The 25,160-nt window shown below is 37.8% G+C and overlaps 1 protein-coding gene across 1 annotated transcript; it reads left to right on the forward strand.

Annotated features, from left to right (window-relative positions):
- Window positions 1–196: 196 nt before the first annotated feature.
- LOC131783731 (importin-13) lies at window positions 197–24,303 on the forward strand. The gene is made up of 31 exons (XM_059100497.2): window positions 197–360; window positions 1,414–1,539; window positions 2,541–2,599; window positions 2,993–3,101; window positions 3,636–3,731; window positions 4,582–4,635; window positions 5,062–5,134; window positions 5,360–5,418; window positions 7,114–7,271; window positions 8,249–8,333; window positions 8,436–8,558; window positions 9,448–9,528; window positions 10,943–11,023; window positions 12,189–12,246; window positions 13,006–13,055; window positions 13,574–13,669; window positions 14,750–14,894; window positions 15,448–15,632; window positions 15,760–15,786; window positions 16,179–16,313; window positions 16,637–16,744; window positions 17,017–17,094; window positions 17,892–18,029; window positions 18,754–18,850; window positions 19,645–19,697; window positions 19,994–20,060; window positions 20,260–20,318; window positions 20,978–21,067; window positions 21,935–22,036; window positions 22,409–22,488; window positions 22,926–24,303. Exons 1-31 carry the CDS (start codon window positions 310–312, stop codon window positions 23,014–23,016), a joined length of 2,814 nt encoding a protein of 937 aa, XP_058956480.2. The 5' UTR covers window positions 197–309; the 3' UTR covers window positions 23,017–24,303.
- The last annotated feature ends 857 nt before the right edge of the window (window positions 24,304–25,160 follow it).

Raw genomic sequence — 25,160 nt, forward strand, 5'->3', positions numbered from 1 at the left:
CTAACATTATCAAGGCAATGATCTCATTTGATTGAGTTGTGCAGAGGGACTCTCTTGTTTCCTACTGATCACCCATAATTTAATTGTTTCTCGTGGAAGAGTGGTACCTAGATTAACTTTGACTTCTGCCTGTTGGGGTCATCGGTAGCTCTCATGAATTAGTGCGTAATACTATCTGCGCATAAGAACATAAGATGGCGGCGAAGATGTGATATTAGACAGCAGACGGTGCAGACTGATATGTTGTCATGGAGTACGGTTGAAAACTAGCCATATCAAATAGGGTGCACTGGGGATAAAAAAAAAAAAATGAATAATTCTGAAGAACAGCTTCAAGCGCTACTTTATCAATGCGAACAGGTGAGAAGGTCACGATCGTAAGATGAACGAACAACTTTGTACAGGTTTTGTAAATCTGCGCTCTTTTTCTGCATTTTTTTTCTGGAGATCGCATGACCATAAAATGACTGTGTTGCCGAAGGGGAGGAAAGTTAAGAAATTATATGCTTCTTCACTGAGCTTATCTTTTTTTCCTAGCTCAGTAATGTGCGGACGAGTTCCTCTATTTCTGTTTATTTTCCTTGACAGAACAGGGGAAAGAAATTGATAGATTTTTGAAGGAGATTTACGTTGTTCAAACACCCCTGTTTTTTTATAACTGTTTTTAGATGTTTACCCTCAGTTTAATTCCCGTTTCTGCCTATGTTCGTTTATGACTGTAATCAACGCGGCATACTGAATTCTGTCATTGAATCAGCTACACTGTACATATACTTCACAAGAGCTACGGGAGGAATTTTTCTCGAAATGGGGTATGAGCTTAACAGTGGCGTGCTAGGATAGTTTAGGCTAAAATGCTCTATTTACACCCAAAAGAAGCAAAGACGGATAAGCTTTTGCATGTATGCACCTATACATTTGTAAATGCATACAGATTGCAAGAACACAGTTGTACCTCTTCATAACTGTCACCTGGGGAACAGAAGAAAGTTTTGCTTCCAGCAGTGAGGTGGCTATTACAGTGAAGGATGAGCATAACATAACACCTATTTGAGGGAAGAGGTCCAACCTTTTTTTTGTCTGAAGAATGTGTATCAAACACATGAACTGCTTAAACTGTGGCAAAACAGGACTAAAAATAATTATACCTAGAAGAGAAAAGTTCTAAAGAAACCAAGTCAGTTACTATAAGTAGATCAGCTTGTTAAATATTTCATAGCGATAACTAAACCTGATTTGATGTTGTGACTTTTAACACACGGATATTTTGCGAGTTTTATAGTTATTTTCCAACAACCACTACTCTCAGCTTGCCTGTCTAACATTTGTTAGGCACAATTCCCTCAAGGGTGCAACGGTGGCTTGAAGTAATAATGAAGTCAGGTTAACCATTTTAATATAATTTGTCGACAGGCCTTGTTTACACTGTATAGTGGACATGATCAGACAAACAGAGACACAGCTCACAAGTGGCTATTGACAACACAGAAATCACATCAGGCATGGCAATTGTGTTGGAGACTCATGCAGACTGATAAGGTATAATTTTGTCGATTCTTGAAACAATAACATGTTTAACCTCGAGAATTTTATCCAAGGTACCAAGATACTGTGAGTGTATTGATTGCCTGGTCAACAACCTATCGTTTATTGCACCTGTAAACCCATAGTTATTTCATTACAGCAACAGACTGCACTTTTTATTGTTTGTTATAATAATACGCATGGGATACTTCTTCATGAGTTACAAACTTTTCTTGTCTTCTCCCAATATCCCACATGGGTTAACATTATTACCCTGGTCAGTAAACTGATAAAAAGTGTGATCTGTAGCTTATTTATAAATAACAAGGGCTGGTTATTTTAACAAAGTTTAGCTGTTGTGTAACAAAACTGTGTTCTAAACTTTCTTGAATTTAGCTGAATCTTTTATCTGGACATTCATTCTTGTGAACAGTGTCAAGAAAGCTAGCAGTAGAAGGACATTTATTTCATGAAAACAACCCTCTTAAAATGTAAAATGGCAGTTTGGGTCAAACCTTGTGTAAATTACTGATCCTAAGTGTTCTATACACTATTTATTTCCCAGATTATTGTAAATGCCCTATTTCTTCCCCCTTCTCTATCAGGTTGCAGTCTCTTATTAACCTCTCATCTAAAACTTAACCCTTTAACTCTCTAGATCTCATTAGTAATTCTCTTTACTGTCTGCCATACAGTTCTTATGATCTTAATTTTGGTGAATTTGGTATTGGATTAACCAATAATCCCCTAATTGATATTTTTCTTTATTCTCATCAGTTTTCTGCTTGATATTGTATTGATATTGTAAGGGGAAATTCTCTCTTGGTCACTCACAGGAGTTTAAGGTTAAACCTTTACACCCTAACCCTCTTCCCTTCTCTAGCAAAGTTCAAGATTCTGAGAAGTTTCTTTCTAAGAGGATCATCTTAGGATTTATGGTATATCATTCATGGTTAAATTGCGAATTCATACACTTGATTTATTGCATTATTTTATTTGTCTTTATTTTGTTATAGCCTCCAGAAATTCAGTTTTTTGGTGCTTCAATGCTTTACTTCAAGATTGCCAAGAACTGGTTAGTTATTAAATGATTCTTTTATGATTAGTTTTTTTGAAGCACTCAAACTCATCCATTACACCAGAAACTTATTCCCCTCCCCCCTGTCTTTCTGGATGTCCTAATGCTTTGTTCCTACCTTATGGGTATCTGGTTTAACCATTTCACTCCCAAGATCTTATCAGTAAATTCTCATTACTGTCTGCTATACAATTCTTATGAAGTTAGTCTGGAGAATTCGTTATCTGGTCAACTAGTAATCCCCTTTCTTTATTCTCATCACTAGCCTGCTTGATTTTTATTAATACTGTGGGGAGAAATTCTATCTTGGTTATTCATGGCGGCTAGAGGGTCAAGACTTCTGGGTACACCTGTACATTTTTTGGAACCATTATTTTGTTTATCCTTTAGGGGGGAACTTCAAGAAGAGCATTACAATGACTTACGATCAGAACTTTTTAAGCACATTTTCACATTTTCCCCTGGACCAAGGATTGTTCTTACAAGGCTCTGTGTTGCTGTAAGTATTTAGGGACAGTTTGTCAGTACCAATTTCTACTCTGTGATAGAGAGGCATTGTGAGAAAGATATTTTCAATCAAGGAACACATGGCTTTTCCATCTAGAGTCATCATTTCTTAGAATGCAATTCTCTATGTAGGAGTAGAAATGGGTAACAGTGGACTATAGTATATAAACCAGGCTCTGGTTGTTCGAAGGGTGTATAATGCTAGCCACTGCACAAATCTTGATCAGTTGAATAGCAGAGTCCACTTTCAGATTAATACTTATCCACTGGATAGCAATTTATCTGTAGATACAGTTATCCACCCTTTGAAAAACCAGGCTCAGGATTATAAATCTTCTGCAGGCTTAAAGAACTCATTGAAAGACATGCAAAAACACTTTGTTAAAGGGAGGAAAATTTCTTTGCTTGAGCCTAGTGTATGCCTAGATTTTACCATTGTGATGACAACTGAGTTTAGTCAGATACACATGTACACTGTTGCTCAATTCCTAATTCTGCATGAATTTCTTTTCTTTTTCTGTTTAAGCTTGGAGCATTTGCCCTCAATACAATGCCAGAACATTGGTCAAATGCAATAAGTGATATTATTACTACACTACAGAATGCAAGAGGCTCATCACAGGTACGTTCTTGGTAATGCCAAGTATTATCATAGTAACACTTGACCCTTTACACCCAAACATCAGTATGCATATCCTCTACACTGACCTCTATACATTCCTATGGAACTGACAAGGAGAATTCATTTAACAATCAGGGGCTTCTCTAGTTGGTGATCATTTCCTTTATTCTCATGACCTTTATGTGTGATTCAGGGGTGATATTGTAAGGAGAAACCAGATGCTAGATGTTGACATCATCGATGCATCTATCCATCACTATAGTTCATATAAATTATAACTACTATTCAAGATGCATGCATGTATATTTCAGCTTATTACATTTACATGCACCTCATTTGATGTTTTAACATACATTATGTATAATATGCACAGATCTTTTGTGAGTTGTGTAGTAATTTTCCAACCCCATAGGTGTGAAAAAATTAAAAAATATGTGAAAACCACCACTGAGGTATTTTTCATTCCACCATTATTTTAGTTTTTAGTCTTCTGGCCTCAAGTTTTCAAAACTTTGTACATTCTTATCTGAGCAGTGTACCAATTACATAAGGCTTGCTTGAAAGTCGAAAAATACACAAAAAAAACCAGTGAAGTGTTTTTGATGACTTGAAAAGAATTCTCGTTGGCTTTGAAGTTTGTTGCTGAAAAAATATCGTCTAAAAAATTGGAAAAGGAATCAAAGATTGTGTGGATTGTTTCTGCTAGTTCTTTTGCACTGTTACACAGTGTATTGTCGTGGTATATTCTGCACATTCCTTTGCCCTTATATGGTAAAATGACATAATAGTGGAATAATAAATGTATTTAATTAAAAATGAATGAACAAACTATCCTTATCAATGCTTTCAGAATGGAATGTGGTCTATGGCTATGCTGGAAGTTCTTACAGTGTTACCAGAGGAGGTTAGATCTTTTTAACAAATCCTTATGAAAGGGCAATTTTCAATTCAGTAATGAAAGTAATAATAATAATACTAATAATAATAATAATAATAATAATAATGATGATAATAATAATAATAATAATATCTTTACTTGCATCTCAATCTTATAGCCAAGTGTAAAGCTTTACTAATTGGGGGGGGGGGGGGGGGACAATTTCTGAGTAGTTAAGAAAGCCCACATTCCTTTTTTCAAACCAAAGTGAGTCACACCTTAGTAAAGGGGGAAAGTTTTCAGAGGAACTGTGGTGCTATGTCAGTAGGGGTATTAAAAGATTATTTGATTTTATCATCTGATTTAACTGGCCACAGTAAAGATTTCCTAAATCTGATGTTTCAAGTATAGCCCTTCATCATAGCAAATTAATTAGTGATTTTCCTTGTATAGTTTCACTCTGGAGATTTTCCACCTGGAAGAAAATTAGCTCTTAGAGGAGAACTGCAGAATGGAGTGTCTCAAGGTACTATTCAAGGCAGTTTTGAAGTGTTACTAGTCATACCATTACAGAAGTGTGATTATAAGTACAATGTATGCCTCTGAATGTTGTGCAACAGTTATTATGTTTTCCACAGTATTAAATAATTATACTCTGCTCTGTGTTATGTAGAGTGTATGCTAGTAACAGTTGGAATCTACTGACTGTATACTCCTGGTTTGGTTTCAAAGGATGTTTTTGTTTTTGCAGTTCTTCAAGTCATTCAGCATAATTTGTTATCATCTCAGGCAATACAAGTTAGACAACAGGTATTTAGTTATTTGTAATCTAAAGGTGTCTTAAGATGAAATTCCCAATCAAGGTAGACAGGAAGAACAGCTTAGCTGTTTCAAGTTTAATTGCACAATTTTAATTGATTTAATAGAAAACTTTTGATTTGCAAAGATGAGAAGATACATGTTCCTGTAATCACTTCTGTGAGTTAAGTTGTTGACCCCTCAACTCCTAGAAGTGATTAACATGTAACTTCTTCCTATGATACTCATACATTTTCTGACAAACAGTTAATGAGAATACTCAAACTTATCAGGGAGAAGTTTTTATCTTGATCTTACACCAAATTCTTGTCACTAATTTACAAGGAATTGTGTAGCAGCAAGAGGAGAGAATTAACAACCAGATCTTGGGAGTGAAAGGGTTAAAGTGACAAGCATTCTGCATGATAGTACCGTAATTTCCGGTCGTTTACCCGCACGGCCGATTACCCGCACTGGCCGATTATTGCATAAGGCAAAAAAAAAAGTCAACAGATTACCCGCATTGGTGGATAACCCGCACGTTATGTTATTCAACTTTTTGGTGGCGAAAACGTGACATTAAGGTGATACATTTCAGTCTTTTAAAAGTTGTCTGATCCAACTTTCGAAAACTTGAAAGCGTCTTTGTCGAGTTTAAAGGTCAAACAAATTCAGACGCGTGCACAATTCTGTGTCAATATTAGCACGTACGTTATTGATAAGATTATACAGTAAAAACACTAGCGGCTCATGCCCAAATCTCAACGTTTCATACTTGACAGAATGCGAATTTGTGGCCACATTTTGTGCGAGCGATCGTTCAGCGCCATGTTGATTTGTTGAAAAAAAGCTGGGTGAGTATTAAAACTTGAATTATAAAGTACTGTCGGCGATATCTGAAAAAATCGATATCTCCGGTTCTATTGGGCCTAACAAGTCCCTTAAAACGGGAAAATTCTCTTTAGCTCAAGCTAGTGTTAAATGGAAATTTGTTACTGATGCGCCGGACATCTTTGGATAATTTTTGTCACCATCAAGGGTTTTGTTTTCACGCGTGCCGATAGCAATTTGTTCGTCGCAGTTTGTTCTTGCATGAAATAAACTCGAGTCGGCATCATGTTTTCGTGCCGCTTTGCGGCACTATTAATACAATAAAATTCGCTTGAGAGGTGGAAACGCATGTTGGTGATAATTTTTTTCAATTCAACTACCACTAGATTTTAAAATTGTCACATAACCCGCACCTCCCTATTACCCGCAGTGGCGCGCGTTTAATGCAAAATCAACAGATTACCCGCGGGTAAACGACCGGAAATTACGGTAATTGACCAAACTGATTCCCAATGCAGACAGTAGCTCATGTCTACTACAACATTCTTTTGTACAAACATTCATAATCATTTGTATTGTTATTTCACAATTTCACTCTTTTATATTCAAATTTTTTTCACTCCTTGTTATTCACATGTCACCCATCAAAGACTGCAGTTTAGACAGTTGAAAGATTATAATTTTTTAAATCATTTTAGCTAGAGATTTTTCTTAAAATCTTGACCATGTCATATCCTGGCTGCAGCCCCTCAATATTTTCATTCTGCATGATGCTACGATTATGGCAAAAGTATACTTTGGGATAATAGAGGTGGTGAAGCTTGAGTTTGTTGACAAAATGTTATAAATGATGTTTGTCTGTTTTTTACAACACAGGCTCTGAAGTGTATGATCAGTTGGGTCCAGTTTGGTGTAACAATCTCTGACCTTGCTGACACTCTGCCTCTTGTGTTTGAATCAATTCACAATCCTGAGTTATTTGATACCAGTGTAGACTTGATAGTTGAAGTGGCCACTCATCCTTCTGGAATGAAGTAAGCAAGCTCTGCAAAACTTTTCTTAGTGTGTCCAGCGCACTAAGGTGTTACTACTCCCCCCTGGATGGAATGCCACTCCATCACAAGGATACTCCTGGCACTTCATCAGGGTTCCCTGACAATTGACCAGTACCCATTTATACTCCTGGGTGGAGAGAGGCATGGGGAGAGTAAAGTCTTTTCCTAAGAACACAACACAGTGGCCTGGCCAGGTCTAATGAACCCAGGCCTTTCAATCCAGAGTCTAGTACTTGAACTGCAAGCTGCAGCATTTCCCACTGTTAATTATGAACTGAAGTGTAGAGTTGAGCCTGTATTGAGTGGTCAACCACAGGGAATTTGTGGGTGGCCGCTTTACATGTCTGCTTCACACAGGTCCCACAGAATAGGGGTATTTTAAAAACCAATAAAAATTGCTGTTTTATGCCTTAATTGCCCATGTTGGCTTCTTAATGTACAAAAACTTGCTCCAAAATACTACTAACATTGATTTCTGGAGATAAAAATGGATTAAAATTTACTTGAAAGATAATTCTCAGTTTTATTTGAGTGGTTCTGCTTTAAGTGACCATTCAATACAGGTGGAGGACAATACAAAAAAAATGTTGGGACTCAGTTAAGGGTGACGGCAACCACATGATAGAGGTGAAAATTACATAACAATTTCTGGACTTTGAAAATGGACCACCTAACAGGGGATGACTACCAAATTCTTTACACCCTAACATCAGTCTCTATATTCTCCATACTCACCTCTGTATTTTTCTTTTGATATGGACAAGGAGAATTTATTTGAAGATCAATGCTTCTTCGGTTGGCGATCATTTCCTTTATTCTCATGATCTTGATGAATGTTTTAGCAGTAATACTGTATGTAGAAACTAGATGCTGGTCACTCTTAGGGTTTAAAGGATTAATACAGGATTAATACAGGTTTGACTGAAATTTTATATGTTTTTTTTTTCTTAATTTAGATATCCTAGTTATATGTGGAATTTTGTGTCAAGTGTTCTGACTCTCAGTGAATCTTTAAGAACAGCTTTGCAGTCAGGAGATGTAGTGAGTAGATTAATTTTGGTTTTAATGTAGATCTGAGATTAAAAGACAATTGATTCACATATAGCTTCCTAATTAATTTGCTCTCTTTTTTAATTTCTCCAGGATACATCTAGAGGTTTATGTCGAGTTATGGTGTCATTAGCTGAGACACATTTAAAGCTGCTCTTGTCAGCTGATAGTGAAGAAAAAGAATTGCAAGGATTCACACTTGTACAGTTATTATTGGTGAGGATAAGTACATTGTTGAAAGAATGGCAACAACTGCAGTCCTCATTATGTGGTTAAAGTTTCTTGAATTACAGTGTGTGTGTCCAAAAGAAATGTTGTTTGCCATCCACTCAACCCTGCACTCTGTTTGCATGGAAGTATAATGTAGAAATACATGTACATAGCCAAGAAAATAACTAGAGATACTCTGAAGCAGAGACAAGGGGCAGTATAAATTCATCTGATATGGCCTATAGTCATAAATGAAGTTCTTACTTACGGCTGTATATACATGAAATAGGACTATAGCTGTACATGATTGTACAGCTGTCTGTTCATTCCTGACCTTGGATTTACCAAAATAAAGTGCAATTAGCTATCATTATCTAGCCTCAACCCTTTCATTTCCTGGGCCCAGTTGTGAAAAGGGTGAATAACATTATCCAAAGGATCAATCACTATCTGGGGGATAAGTGGTAGCATAAGGTATAGTGTTGTCCACCATATAGGGATTTATTTAGTGCATAGTGTTATCTAACCTTTGAACATACAGGGCCAGATTGTTACTTCTTCCCTCTGGCTGTTACACATTTCCTTGTAAAGTACTTTCAAGAATTTAGTGTTAGATTAAGATCATAACAATTTCTACCCAATAAGTTTGAGTATTGGCACTACCTGTTTGCTGGATAATGTTTGGATATACACGTAATAGGGAGAAGTTACATGTTAATTGCTTCTAGGAGTTAAAAGGGTTGAATAGAGATAAGAACTTGCGTTTCTGATGGAGATGTAATCATACCCTCAGAAGCTTCTGTGCTTCAATCTTAAAACCTTCAGCCTAAAACTAGTAGTATTTCATTTTATTATATGATTCATAATTTTTTGGGGGTGGTATTTTCATTTGTAGGAATGTACAGGTGCCCCAGGCTGGTATCCTGTGGATGAGCAATGTAGTGAGATCACATTCAACTTTTGGTATACTCTACAGGCATGTCCTCTTTCACTCTAAAATGTCGTTTTTTTACATCTTATTTATTTGTATTGATAGAATACATGATGCATTCTTTTGAATGCTATAAAAGAAATATGTATCACCAAACAATTGTCATGAGAGAGAAATGTCTTAGTCCCTGGTTTGGATTTGCTTCAGCCAGGTCTAGTTGAATGCTCTGTAGGAGATTTACAAAGAAATTGGTGGCAAATGCAGCCATATACTACAGCTGGGGTTTCATCAATAGCCAGTTACTGGTGGCCTGTCACTGCCTCTAAGATTTCTTATTGCCCTCTGTTGTCCATTAATGCCCAAGAGTGCCATATGGCACAAGATGCTATTACATGCTCAATATTTAATCAATTTTTCTGAAAGTTTCACAACTAGAAGGTTGTTAAAGATCTGCACATTGAAGGCATAAAATCATGGCCCCCTCCAATCTAAGACTTGATTTACCACCTGTGCAACTTTAGTAACTCATTGTCTTTGTACTGTTTTGGTCAAGGTGATATCTCACAACAATCAATGCTCTGAGAGCTGCAATTTAAGCTACAGTCTAGTGGTATATGTATGAGGCAAACAAAAAAATTTCAATGTTTTTAATCTTTCACTTTGGACACTTTTCTGTATTTTCAGTTGCCTTCTCCAAACCTGTTGGGTGTAATTAATAGCATACCCCAAAAATACCTTTAAAATGATATAATTATGATATGTAGTCCAATGGTTCATCACTCTCATTATAGAAAAATTTGGCATTGCCCTCATGCAGTAAAGGTTAGCCTGTGATCAGGCTTTTGTGTTTGGGTTATTCCTAGAGGCACAGCAGCCTTTTACAGCATTGGCAGCTGCTGATTAAAAAAGTTATTGATACCCCTGCCAAAGAAGGTTCGCATGTTACAGAGGTCTTGCATACTGCTCGGATTATTAATGTCCTAATACAACCAGTGTAGAGTTGACAGAATGATAGATCTTTTAAGATCTATCATTCTCCTGTCAACCTAACCCTTTCACTCCCATAGTGACAAGACAGAATTTCTCCTTACAATATTGATACAAGATCAACTAGATAAGTGACAAGAATAAAGAAAAGTATCAGTTTGGGGATAATTAGTTGACCCAATACTAAATTCTTTGAATTAACATTACAAGAATTGTCTGGTTGAAAGTGAGGAGAATGACAAATTTGATCTGGGAGTTAAAGGGTTAAAAGCTCAAAAGCTTCATCACTAAGAAGGATAGTTGAGTGCAGTGGTTCCAAGCGTAATACAATGGAAGATGTGATCCCTCTGTGCTTATCTTTGACTTGGGTTCACCAATCCTTAAGTTAGTAATAAATAGGATGAAGGAAAAATTTGATTACATACATGGAACTTTTCTTCTTGCTTGAAACTTTTTCTTTCTCCACATTCAGGATGACATCAGTTCAGAAGAACCTAGTACCATGGAGAAACACAAAGCCATGTATGGACCTGTCTTGTTATCTCTGTGTCAGGTCTGTATTGTTGATTACAACCTCTGTAAAACTGCTGTGACTCAGAAATCATTAGCTGCATCAAGTACTTGTGTCAGTTTTTTTTCCCTTTTTTGGAAGTGTTAGTCATAGGGTCACCAGCAGGGTTATCCTTACACACCTTGGGAAGACAAATCAATTAAATTCTCCTGCCAGGCTGAAAGATGATGACAATTGAAAAAATGTCAAACGGAGGATACTGTTTATTTGATTTAACTGTAAATTCTTAGAAATACCATTGCAAAAAATGTGTTGCAGACAGTGATATGTGGCCCTGATTTTAAGCTTTTAGCTAAGGTCATTATGGTGTATTCTCTGAGAAGACACTTTGCTCTTGAGTCTTTTATTCCCATCAGTGACCAAGACAGAATTTCTCCTCACATTATCAATACAATATCAAGCAGACGAGATACGAGAATATCAATCAGTGGATTATTAGTGGATCCAGTACCAAGTTCTCCTAACTTACATCATATGAATTGTATGGAAGATAGTAAAGAGAATTACGAACGATATCTTGGGGTGAGAGGGTTAAAGTATTTAACTCCCAGATCAAATTTGTAATTCTCCTTTCTGTCAACCATACAATTCTTATCATGTTAGTTTAGAGAATTTTGTATTGAATCAACTAATTATCCCCAAATTGATATTTTTCTTAATTCTCATCAGTTATCTGGTTGATATTGTACTGATATTGTAAGGAGAAATTCTGTCTTGGTCACTTATGGGAGTTAAAGGGTTAAGTGTATGATGCATGTACATCCTTATGAAGTGTCAAGGTAACTTGTCTTGACGGGGTAAGCTGATATTCCATTCCAATGTTTGGAATGTTATACTATAAGCATGAGCTGTCGCATAATAAAGCGCATTGTAGTTGGGGTTTGTAAAACCAAACCTAAAGTGTTAGGAGAATTTAGAAAGAAAAACCTGCCAACTGTTTGAAGCTCAGGATTGACTTACATTGTATATCTGATTGGTTAAGGGTAGCAAAAGTTTTTTAGAATTAGCTAATCATATTCAAGTTGAAAAAAGCTTACCTTGGATTACTTTCAGTTTTCCATGAAAAATTTTTCCAATTTTTCAATCCACACAAACTTGTTATCAAAGTAAATTTTACTTTACATATTCTTTTGACTTTTTGCTCTAGGTGTTTATGAGGAAGGTTCAATATCCTCCAGAAAATGTCTGGCAAGGTTTTTCTTCGGGTAAGAAAAGAGAAAAGGAATTTTATCGTAGTCTTTTGAAAAACAGTTGAATAAAGGACTCTTTTCTGTGTTTCTTAGCCTGTTTAATGCGGTTATCAAGACCTTTGTTTATGTTATCCACCTCAGTCTTTAGCCCCAGCAGATAATATGAACTTTGGCCTTAATAATTCTCACTTTCGTATGTAGTTTCTTTGAATAACTATTAACTATTGGTCCAAGGATATTTGGATTAATGTCAGTATCTGAGCAACTACGCATCTACCTCTCCCCTAACCCAACAGTAACCCTGACTTGTTATCAGTCAACTCTTTTGGGTTAGGGGAGGGGTAGGTGGACAGTTGCTAAGGATACTGACGGTGATCCGAATATCTTTTGGAAATTTCATCTCTTTTCTGTGCCACCGGTCTGTTCTTCTGAGGACAACAGTAATGTTTGATAACTCGTTAAACTCTCAGATCAAATTTGTAGTTCTCCTTACTGTCAACCATACAATTCTTTTAATGTTAGTTCAGAGAATTTAGTATTGGATCAACTAATTATCTCCAAATTGATCTTTTTCTTTGTTCTCATCATTTATCTGGGTGATACTGTATTGATATTGTAGGGAGAAATTCTCTCTTGGTCACTCATGGGTGTTAAAGGTTAGAGGAAATGAAAGAACAAGGAACGAATTGGAATGAAATTTCAAACATTAAGAAGTATCAGAATTGAGATATCTGCGCAATGCCATAATTTTGGTTGATTTGTTGTTTTTATTAGACGAGAAAGAGCAGTTTAGATGCTACAGACAGGACATAGCTGATACTTTGGTTAGCACATGTTACTCTTGTTATTTTTGTATTGAATAGCATTCCATCCAGTCCCGGTTTGTTCAAAGCTGGGTTAAGATAACCCGGGATTAGTGTGAAATTTGATTTCAGGTCTGAAAGCTTAAAAAGAGTTCAAATCTTTTTTCTTGCAATTTGATCATTGGATGTTATGAAAAGAATAGGGAAAATTTTCCCTAAATGGTTTTTGAACAACGAAATAATGAAACCTGGATTAAAATTTAACCCAGGGTTGGCGTTAATCGACCTTCAAACAACTGGGCCCAGTCTAGTCACTTTGTGTAATGGGAACTGGATATTAAAACTTCGAGTATGTGGGCTATGCAGCATCTCCATCTGAGACCTTTTGTGTTTAGGATAATGATCAAAGAATTGTTTCGTGTAAACATTGACTTCGTATGATTAAAAAGAAAAGTTTAATCAATATGTGGAATTGCTTGATTTTCTTGGTCTTGAAGAGGAATACTTTAACAGACTTTTCGTGGTTTTTTTTTTTTTAGATGTATGTTTATTGTTTACTGAGAGGTCACTGTTTACAACAACTGTACCATATGCTGTCAGAATTGTTAGCAGGAGAGACACAGCCTTCTTGGCAGGTTTGTATAAGAACTGTAAAATTAATTTTTTAATTTTTAAAGCAAAATTTGAGAGAGCTTCAATAGGCTCAATCGCAATATACTCGAAAGTGGCTTGTTGGTAACTTCTTTCTTCATTGCGTAATCCTTTCATTCCTAAGATATGAAAATTATAAGGAGCTCTATTCGTATGTCTCACAATAAAATTATGTTCACTTTTGATGAGATTCGTGGTGTTTGGACTGCCTACTACGGGTCTTCTCCAGACGATAAGGTCGACTGAATACACGTCACCTAGCGTCTAGTTGTGATTGGCTTGTTCTCTACAGCTGTGATTGGTTTGTTTGCTACAGCTGTGATTGGCTTGTATGCAACAGCTGTGATCGGTTCATTTGCTACAACTGTGATTGGCACAACGTCGCGATCCATAAGGAAAGTGACTACTAAACGAGACCAAAAATTATTCCTTATTTTTAGGTTGCTGTATTCGTGTAATATTGTGGATTGATCGTACGGGTGAGTGTAGTCCTGAGAAGTGAATAAAGGGGGTAAATTTCTAAAGAAACTGTGGTGCTGCGTCGGTGGGAGAGTATAACAGGTAATTTAGTGTTAACAACTGAGTTGAAAACGTAAATTAGCCACCGCAAAGGGTAAAAAAGCTGACGAATTGTGGAGCTCAATTCGTCCAATCGCTCTGAAGAAGGGCTAACGCTCGAAACGTCAGCTTTTTTACCCTTTACGGTGGCTAATTTACGTTTTCAACTCAGTTGTTAACACTAAATTACCTGTTAGTCCTGAGAAGGACTGTTGTAGCTTTTAGTAACTGACGTTTGAACAACCTCAGCGGATGGCATCATCACTCCAACCATGACTTCCGCTCAGGTTGTTGAAACGTCAGTTACTACTACTCATAACAGTTCTTCACAGAACTGCAGCCACCCGAACGATCAGACTACACTACCACAAGTTTCCCCCGCGTTCAAACTATTTACGGTGTTATACTCAAACCTGTATAAGGCAGTCACCCTTTATTAAACGGTCGCTTTCGACAGAAACTATGTCCAAGGGTTTAGCTTCATTTTTGGTTGTTTCTCTTCACAGTCTGTAGATGCTACTTTGTATTTGATCCAGTCTGTTGCTGAGTATGTTGAACCCACTGAGGAGAGTTTTATTCCCGCTATTTTGTCATTGTTACCAAGACTACCGTCCCATTCTTACGTTTCTCAAACAGCGCTGCTGATGGTTGGTATGTGTGGATGAGGTTTGTTCTGGTATAAAGCCTGATTCTCCTCCTTGGCTGCTAGACATTTATTTGAATGTGAGATCTGAGGAACTGATATTACATCAAGTAATATCTTCTCCGAGCAGTTAAACCTCTCTTCAGGGGTACGCTTGGGACATGAAGCAGTGTCCCGCAAACAGGGGAATCCTTTCAATAAATTGAACACATACAAAGATTATGAGACCATTTTTTTTTCTCTGACGGGACCAAAGTTTGTGTTCCTTGATTAGAGGTCTCGCCCCGAATGGAAATTTTTTAGAAGAAAATTTTCCATTTTATTTACCTCATAATTTTCACCTTTCTGCCCAGCAATTTGCTCAGATTATAGAAGGTTACATTATTACAAATGCTGAGCGTCAAACGATAAATCTTGGAAACCCTCTTCCGAGAGAGCCGCGAGAGAGCCGTGAGACGACACTTATCGAGCAAAACGAGAAAACGAAAGACTGCTTTGTTTTTTACGACTCTTAATTAATTAATGCTTTCAAATTTATTTTACAAAATCACATTCTCTTAGGTTCCTACTCAGAATGGCTCAAGTGTCATCCCGATCATCTTCGCTCAGTACTTCCTGTATTACTCGGTGGATTGTCTCAAGTGCATCTCGCCTCTGCTTCTACCCAAGCCCTGCGTGGCATCTGTGAAGAGTGTGTCCAGGATTTAGAGCCCGGGTCCTTAATGGAGATTCTGACGCACTGTCAGGTAATCAGTTGCTTTGTTGCTATGTTACGAGAGTCCCATTTCTGTGACCCTCAAATACTCATTTTTCTAGCGGTATTTAATCTCAATATTTCTGTTACTTAGCCACATTGTTATTACACCCATTTAGACTGGCCTATCAGGAGGTGTGATGAAGGTAAGAGTAAATGTCTTTGTTTTTGTGGAATCACTCTTTCGTGAAAACATCACTGAAGTGGGGAAAAGTTAAGGTTATGTTGAGGTAGATGTATCTTTATTGTCCGAAGTAATCTGAGATGTCGCTAGACTCTTACTACTTGAAAACTTAACAATTGAGTGTCTGAGAATAAAAACGGACTTCTGTGTCCCTGCAAGGAATTAAAGCCCAGATCCTCGTTTCTCGCCGATGATCTACTGGTGAGCTGCTTAGAACTTTATCGTCAGTTATTCTAGAGAAATGTTCATATTTGACAGAAGTCCTGTATTTTGCTGGGATCAGCAATGTAGAAAGTGTCGTGTATGCAATAAGAGAAGGAAAAGTCCTCTAACAAAATTAATTTTTGTTGAAAGGAGCGAGAGCGAATTCGCTGTGTTGAGTGCATCGGACATGTGCTGTCAGTACAAGACTCCGCTGGTGCAGTGGAACAAGTGAAGGCGGTATTCACTCCTTATGTGGAAGGCTTGGCTCAGATAGTACAACAACAGGTAACATAATTTCGGACTGTAATGCACTCTTTGAAGTTTGTGTGACACATTTGTTACTCTTCACATGAACCGCTGGTTGATTCTCAACATTAGAGCTGAATTTTCCAAGGTGGATAAACTACGAATAAGCAACTTTTTTCCTTACTAGAAGTAGTTTCAGTGTTAAGTTCAACAAACATTATTTGGAAGAAAAGAGAATGAGGCACTAACTATTTTCCTTACCCATCGTTGTTCATCCATTTATTTTGATGCCATCGGAATGCTTTACCTGAATTTTTTGGTGCTAGCACTGTTAACGTAGTACAGTTCTCTTCTCCCTCCAGCCCACTGCCGAGCTAAAAGCTAATCTTCAGTTTCACCTCCGGCTCTTTGTCGTGTTGTTTAAATGCTTGGACCCTGAAAATGAAAACATTGGAAATAAAATTCATCCGGTAAGTAGCAAAGGTAGCTTTAGAAACAAGATAATTTTTTTCCCCCTAATCACCTATTCCCTCAGTTCCCTCATTTCCTTTTTTCCCTATATTTCTTATATTTCCCATATCCCCCACATTCCTAACGTTCCCCACATTTCCAACATTCCATATAAGGGGTAACCATACTCCCTGCCACCTCATGGTAACAAATTCAAGTTGAGTTCTCGTAGTTATGCGAATCACTGTTGTCTGTAGTTTAAAGCTAACCTCCTATGTCCCTTATTTCAAAGGCTGCAGTTGTGCTGAACGATATCTTACCCTCATTGAAGTCCATGGCTCCTTGGATGCAAGATAATGATGTTCAACAAGTGAGTGAACTTCTCTTTGTCGAGAACGCGTGGACGATAATGTGGATGTTACTCTTGTAACTGTTGTCTACCCCTCCCTGTAAATAATGGAAAGAATCCAATGTTATTTCAAGAAAGCACCTTCCAGCTGACAACGTTGTCTATTGTCATGACATGTCAGGTTCGTTTTGTGCTGATTTTGCAAGGAGAAGTGTAATGTGAAACACTGGAAGTTGTTTAACAGTTGAGAAGAAGGTTTAACAGTTGAGGAATATCACTTGGGGTATCTCCTCGGATATTCTCCAGTTTTTGTAGGGGCATATGCAGTCTCGTAATGTGTTTAGACCAATCGTATGCAAGCAAAGATATGTGATGGATATGTGATTTTTTGCGGCGATTCTGAGTATATTCCTTTCACAGCGAAATTGGCTTCAACCTTTTTCGCGCTTCGGAAGACAGCGGAACAACTTCGTCATGTACACTATAGGTGGCGTATTAATCTCCATGGGAAATTTTTCTGGCTGACAAGTACCTTTTGCCTAAAAATAACTGAATTAGGTGTTTTTGAGTAAGTTCTTTGTGGCCTGGGAAAGTTAATCTTAAAGATTATCTTCTCTTGGAAGCTCTGCTAAACCCGTTGTTTGCGTTTATTGTTTGATCTTCGGTGTCACGTCACCGCCCGTGACGAGTTCTAATAAATTAGAGGGTACGTAGTAAAATTAACCAACTGGAGCTCCGCTTTCAAGCTTGACTAAATCTTCAGTTTACTTAATCTCATTACCTGCTTTTAACATTTTGTATACGGTGTTGCTTAATAGCAATTCTGCCTGTGCTTGGAGAGAGCCATAGGAACAATAAGAGACTACATGGGCGGACTTGTGTCCGGTCTTTCTGAACTTGTGGTCGGATATTTCTCCGTTTCTCCAACCAGTGGAATCCTGGATGTCGCTTCCACGGTAAGAATACCTTTACCTGGCAGTCAACCCTTAAACTCATAAAAGTGATTCATGCGTAACTTCTCCCTTTAATATCCATACATTATCCAGCACACAGGTAATGAGAATACTTAAACTCAATAGGTAGGAGTTCTTTTCTTGATCAAACACCAAATTCTCATAATTAATTTCCAAGGCAATGTGTAGCAGTTAAAGGGGAGAATTATCAATTAGATCTTTGGAGTCAAGGGGTTAAGTGTTAATCAGCGGTCATCGTGATTCTCAAGATAAAATTTGGTTTTTTCAACGGAGTTGCCAATAATGTAAATTGGCCACCGTAACGAGTGTGTAAAGAGTCAGTCTAGCTTTAGAAACTCTTTACGGTGGCCAATTATCACTATTAACTCAGTTGATCAAAGCAAATTAGTTTGTCATAAACTCCACTTACGCAGCACTACAGTTTCTTAAGGTATTTACCCCCTTTATTCATTTGAGATAAAGTAATTCTATCAACGTTTTTTCATATCTTTATAAACCTCTACATATCTTTACGTGAAAACCTTATGTTTTAGTCGCAGAGTGCTCTACACTCGTGGAGCTAAATAATTTTTAATATAATAGAAAAGGAGAAATTACAACATTCTACTACAGAACTGTTTCGAAAGGGCCTGCTGGTCCTCGCTCTTCAGGTGCATGGATCACTGACTAAAAGTCCTGTACCGTTATATTTATTTTTATCTTTAAGCTGATAGGAATGTACGGTATGGTGGACGAACATTACCGCACCATACTTCTAGTATTTCAAAGAATCACCACAACAACATTGCAGCTTCTGCAGAGCAGTAAGTGTGTAGAGGGTTATATAGCAACTTATTAATTGCGTGACAACATCATCATTTATGTAAATGTTTTGTGTGACAACCGACTTGATGCTTTAGTCACAATTTTTGAATTTGAAGAGTTTGCTTGGAGGCTCGTTGGAATTTGGTGATGTAACTTTTGAACTACTTCTGGCCAGTGCCATGTAAAGGTCGAGTTACGCTAGGCTTCTATTTTGAACGTTTTGAGATTAACTCAGCAGATATTACGGTAAATGGTTTGAACTTGGGGGTAACATGTGATACTGTAATCCTGTAAAGGACTGTTGTCGGTAGTTGTCACTGACGTTTCGACGACCTGAGCGGAAGTCTTCATCAGAGTCAAGTGAACAATTGTTGTCAGTCGAATGTACTTAGTTCGCTTCATGTAAACTGATTGGTCAGTTTGGCCGTGATGTTATAGGCCGTAAGACTGAAGTGGCGCAAGTTGGTCGTGGCTAGTCAGCTTCGATCCGTCGGTAAAGTTAGGTTCTGTTCAGTGCGTTTGTAATGTTGATGTCGTAAATAATTCTTTTGTGCTGGTCGTAATTGATTCTTATTGAGGGGAGTCTGTTCTAAGTTCTACATCATTACTTAGCAGATATTGAAATTTACGAAAGGGTGCCCGTGGCTTTGGTAAAATTATATGATGGCTGGGTGCTTTAGTAGAACACGATCTTTTGTAGCACTGGACACTGTTCTGCTAATTCTAGTGCGTTCATACTTGTAGTGTGAGGTCTTCATGATCTTTTTCTATTTTACTCATGTTTGTGGGACAGATTTGCGCGACTTTCCAGATATACTTCAGTCATTTATGCAGTTTGTTTGTAGGGTAAGTTTCTCAGGAGAACTTTTAAATCGTTTCACTCCTATCAATTTCTCTTTTTTGATCGTCATTGCACGAATCATTCAAGTATCTTCTTAGCTTCGCTTTCCGATGGGTAGTTTACCTTACCTTTACAAACCACGGCCAAATTTTCGCTTTTCTTTACTGCGCAACAACATATCCGCTCTCACCGAGAACTAAGAATCTCCACCACTTTTGAATTTCGAGTTTTCTATTGTAAAATCCGACATTCCTGTCTTTGTTTTTCGTGTATACATTTCTTACAAAACATTTTTCAACAGGGACTGAAGGCCAATCCAAAACTGGTATTTGAAGGAGATGGATATCATGTGAACATATTTCAGTGCGGTAAGATAGTAGATGACGAGGGAACGTAAAACACAGGAGAATCTTCTTGTTTTACGTTGCTTTACACTATGCTACGCGATCTTGTGTTACTGTTAACGTTCCGATGAACCCTGTTGGTCTTTTTTCTAGCTTTACCCACTAGAAGCTTAACCCATTCCGACAAAAAATGTAATTAATTGATTGACTGATTAATCGACAGGACTCGCAGCCCTTGATGTTCAAGAGAGTCACACTGTGAGAGCTGCCTGTACGTTCTTTGTAAGTATGGTGTAAATACAGATAACAACAATGGACGTTATAATACAACCCGCCCTAGTTTCATGAGATAGAGGATAGTACATGGTAGCTTGCGACCAGGCCCTCATTATTAGCGCTGCGGCACAGTCATCTCTCTGCCCGCTGGAAACTATGGGTCTGGCACCGATAGTGCCAGATCCCCGGCAAACCTCTCCCGAACTCGTCCCCAGCTCGTAGGCTCAGTGCATGGCCGCTTGGATACGAATTGTATCTTCGATTGTCGATAAGATCTGTTACTCTTGAATGTTCTTATCAACACGAGAGAATAAATTCGTATCCACAGGTGGACATGTAATGTTCCTTTTATTATTTGGTCCATAGAATTTTAAGTTCTTTCCTTAGAGGAACCCCCAGATGATATTTTTCTTAATTATCCTCATTATCGGTCTTAAAATTAGAATTTGTAAATATTTCGAGGAGTATTTTCCTCGACTATCGAAGAGTTATAAACGCTTTTCGTATTTCATGGTTAGCCCCAAAATGTGTTCTTGCCCTGCAAGTGTGTTCTTGGCTAAACTGTTAGCTGCGTGCACAACGTTCGTTTTTGAAAAAATGCATTTGAATGTTAGGAAAGCAACAATAACTAACTTTGTTGTAAACATAATACATTTTTGCCACAGTCGACGTTCATAACTGCTTGTGAAAATGAAGAAACTGCGAAACGTACGCTACAAGAATACGGATCCTACCTAGTCAGTCAAGTTATTAGGGTGAGTCTAACTTTCATGTCCAGCATTCTTTTCTGACACAGTGTCTTGGACAATAATGGTAATGGTAGCAATTAAATTTTTTAGTGCAAAATGATAAGTGTGAAAAGTAGAATCTTAAGGGAGACATCCGACCGTTGATGAGGAGTCAACGTGATCAAATCTCTCCGTTTACTTTAATGAGCTTCGTCACGATTTGAGGATCACACATCAACTTTGTCATCTACTTAACAAATAGATTCCAAGTCGCCATGGGTCTGTACAGTAATAGATCACAGATGACATCAAAATGTGCGAAGAACAAGGAAGTGGTGCGCGAGGCGCAACCGAGTGATGTTCTACCACATTATGAAGTCTTCTGTCATCTACTACTTTATAGACGTCCGACGGCTTGGAATGCATTTGTTTTATGTAATAACAAAGCAAAGCGTTGTAAGTGGCGAGTTCATCTATGCGTCTGTCCTCTGTTTGTTCAGAAGTAAGAACCGATTAAAATGTATGTAGGATCAGTTTATCATATAATGACCACTTGCAGCTAACTATGTATACTCATTGGTAGAGGTAAATATTGTCCCACCCCCATCCCTCCCCTAGATATGAAAAGTGGGGATTCATCCAAACCTAGCAGAAGAGGCAAGGGACAACACATTTAACCACGTTTTATTCATAAAGTAATTGTTTAACAAATCAGGGTAGAGCGAGTGGGTGAGTAAGTGAATTTAGGTCCATACCTAAAGCTAATAGCATGACCAACGTCATACCATGAGGTAAAACGTATTCGTCTGCGACATCAGGACGGGCCTGGGTTCGATTTTTTTCGTTGAAAATGTGTAAGACGTTTCTGTAAGGAACTCATTTGCTCTCTTCTAGGGAATAGCTGGCGGAGTTCCTCGTCAATGTACGGATTACATGGCGGAAATCTTGTTTGCTTTAAACAGACATAACGTGACAATGCTGTCGCGCTGGATGCAGGTACTTTATGAAAAGGACTCTGAGGCTGCTCGATGCCACCTTGCTACGATTTTTCTTCACTATTAAAATATTGGCATGAAACAGATAGCGGTATGCTTTTAATTTCTCTTCGTTTATTAATTTCTTTTTTCGCTTCTTCAATATTTGTGAAGATAGGATAGGAAATATTTTAGCTGAAATTTGTTTTACTACCCCAAAAAACCGTAAAGATGCCTGCAAAAAAAAATTAAAACAAGACGCAGTTTTTTTGGCGCACAATCAGCGACCAGGTTTTCATAAGGGAACCTTTTTTGCCTTACGCGACAAACAGGACGGGCTCGTTGCTTACAAGATTCCTTATATAACCTGTCAAGTGTTTTTTTTTGGTGATAGGAAGTGATGGAGGTTGAAGGATTTCCATCCAATCTGGTCACAGTGTCTCAAAAAGAACAATTCTCTAGTGCCGTTTTAAGGTAAGAATGGCTACTGCCAGCGGTGTGCAAAGTTTTCGATTGTGAGTGAAGACGACTTCTGATTCGCTCTTGTTTGCCTCACGACGCCCTTGGGTTGGCGTGAAAACTCGCGCCACATTCCATACAAATCTGGTTTGAACCAATCGTGATATCTGTTACCAGTCTCTTCCTGTACCTAAGCCTGGTACGACTGTCTTTTCTAAGTGCTGATTGGCTCTTTGTGATGTTTACCTTTGTTGTGATTGGCTGTTTTGCCTAAGTCCTGTTTGAGTATCAAACGCAAACCAACGTCAAAAGAATAAGCCTGAACTTGTAGTAAATGCAATTGTTACTTGTTATGAAAGTTTGACTTTTGTAAACTGTGTTGGCCTTGAAAACTTTGTTTTGTGGACTCTGTACCATTTGGTTCCTTACAATGTTATTAATTTATTCAACAGGGAAAGAGCTCATAGAAGACGTGTTAAAGAATCTGTGACACAGTTTTCGTTGCTCTGTCGAGGGCTCTACGGGACAGCTTATGCTAGTTAGCAAGCTGATTCTGCGCTTGTTCTAAGGCACAAGAAAGTAAACAGGCTTGTGGTCTGGAGCGAAGATGGAATTCGCATGTGTTAGAGGCCTGTGACTTCTCTGCGCATGTTTTAGATCAGTAAACAAGTTTGTTAAGAGTGATAATAATATTATGCATTACACACATGTTGCCTAGACTGCTTGAAATTCGTGCGCAAGTAAAGCATACCGTACGCAGTTAAGTCATAATCTACGTGTGGTTCCATTTTTGGGTACCATTTTTGCAACTCATGCAGTTCTCGGAGTTACTTCACAGCCAGTCTTCTTCGGAATATTTTGTTTGAGAATGATTCCATAGGATGAGGAGTGGAATATGAATGTGCCCCTTCTCATCTAGTGGATTTAATATTAATAATCAAGTTGAGAAGGTAACAGTGCTACATATACAGTAGTGTCCTTTGCAGACTTTGTTTGGTCTTGCAAAACAACCCGAGGGATTTCACTGACTTTGACCTTAAGCGGCTGCCGATGGTGAAATTGGCGGCTGCGCAGAAAGGCCAAAGAGTCTGCGCGCAGGTTAAATAGACCGTGAGGGATTGGGTAGAAGAGGATGGGGAAATAGGCAGTAATAACAGAAAAGTCATCAACCTATGAGTTACAAAAGCTTATTTCGTTTCATTTAAATTCTTCAGATGCTTTTTTAAAAGATTTAATCACGAGTGAATTGATATCACAACATATGAGAAAATAAAGCTTGTCCTCAGGAAAGAAACACTGATACGAAGCCATTTGGGTCACCAAATAGGGGTGATGTCTTATCCAATTTCTACTGTAAGCTTTGTGCACAAATAAAACAACCATTGAGAAAATTGAAACGTTCAGGAAGACAAGGAGAGCAACCTTCGAGAGAGAGAGAGAAAAAAATTAATTTAAACCGCGTCTCTTAAATATCCTTCTGCCACTTTCCTGGCAATGCAGTTCTGTCAACACTGAGAAGGTGAAGGTTAGTACTAGTTGTAATCATTTACATGTAAAACACTCATTGAGGAAATTGAAAATGTTGAAGGCCATTTGAAAACAGTAGACATCTGCGCTGCTGCTGAAATTTTTGAAGTTTTCTGGTCGAAGGAGATGAATTGGGTACGCAAGACCTGGGTGGTGATAATTGTGGCAAAAGAACTGAATTAGGAGATCAACGCCACAGCTTATTACACTGTGGGGCATTACCAAAGAACACGTCGTCGACAGAGAAAACTTGCGGACGTCTTCGAGAAATTTTTGATTTTGGCAAGCCCAGTTTTTTTTTTTTGAGCACGTCCATCCCTTATGTGAGATGACGCCGTAAATTGTTGATATTTTCGTTTGTTTGAATAGTACATTTTACAGTTGTGTGCTTGGTTGCCAAGCCTTTCAACAAGAATGAGGCTAAGGGTGACCTTGTTATGATACAAACCTTGCAGCTTTTCAAATGCAAATTACTTTGTTATCATGCTAACTAGATACTGGTCTCTATCACGGCAAGGTCACCTTCAGCCTCACTCCAAATCAGAGGCTTGGCAACTAAGTACACTACTGTAAAATGGCCTCTTGGTTACGATAGGAACAGGAGTTTGCCCCGCGCTCTTCTTTGGTCTGCTCATACCCAGACTGATGAAAATTTATTTTTAATGTCAGGAAAAGTTTCTTGTAATCTCTCGTAGGGTTGAAGGATTGACTGTGAATAATGGAAGATAAAAAGGACAACACTTTCCTTCGTCCTATTTTCTTTATTGCAAAAATTTTCAAACACTGGTTATAAGGGTTGTAAGTTATCGTAGAAAACCAGGAGCCTGAGAAAACCAATTCATTAATCGCCAACTACCAATTTTAATTTCATATCTGTACATATTTGGATAATTTTGTCTTTAATCCTTAATGCAGCGTTATCAGGTGAGAACTAAAAAGTTCCAAACCATAAGGGATTGCATGTTAGGGTTTTTTTTAATTTATATTTTTTTAAATTAACAATACATACAAGACCAGGATTAATATAAAATCTGGCCTTACTTAAAATATTGACATATTTATAACTGTAACATAACTGAAAATACTCACTCTATCTAAATGCCAACATTATTGGCATTTGCTTACTATTATTTTATACATTTCTTCATTTTCTTTGAAGC

The sequence above is a fragment of the Pocillopora verrucosa genome, chromosome 12, assembly GCF_036669915.1.
Source record: "Pocillopora verrucosa isolate sample1 chromosome 12, ASM3666991v2, whole genome shotgun sequence".
Classification (NCBI taxonomy): Eukaryota; Metazoa; Cnidaria; class Anthozoa; order Scleractinia; family Pocilloporidae; genus Pocillopora; species Pocillopora verrucosa.

Bases quoted from the DNA above. Each gene is read 5' to 3' on its own strand.
- LOC131783731 (XM_059100497.2), top strand. From the start codon at position 310: ATGAATAATTCTGAAGAACAGCTTCAAGCGCTACTTTATCAATGCGAA. The intron at 3,732-4,581 runs GTACGTTCTTGG...CAATGCTTTCAG, and splicing joins ATGCAAGAGGCTCATCACAG to AATGGAATGTGGTCTATGGC. The intron at 20,061-20,259 runs GTAAGATAGTAG...ATTAATCGACAG, and splicing joins TGTGAACATATTTCAGTGCG to GACTCGCAGCCCTTGATGTT.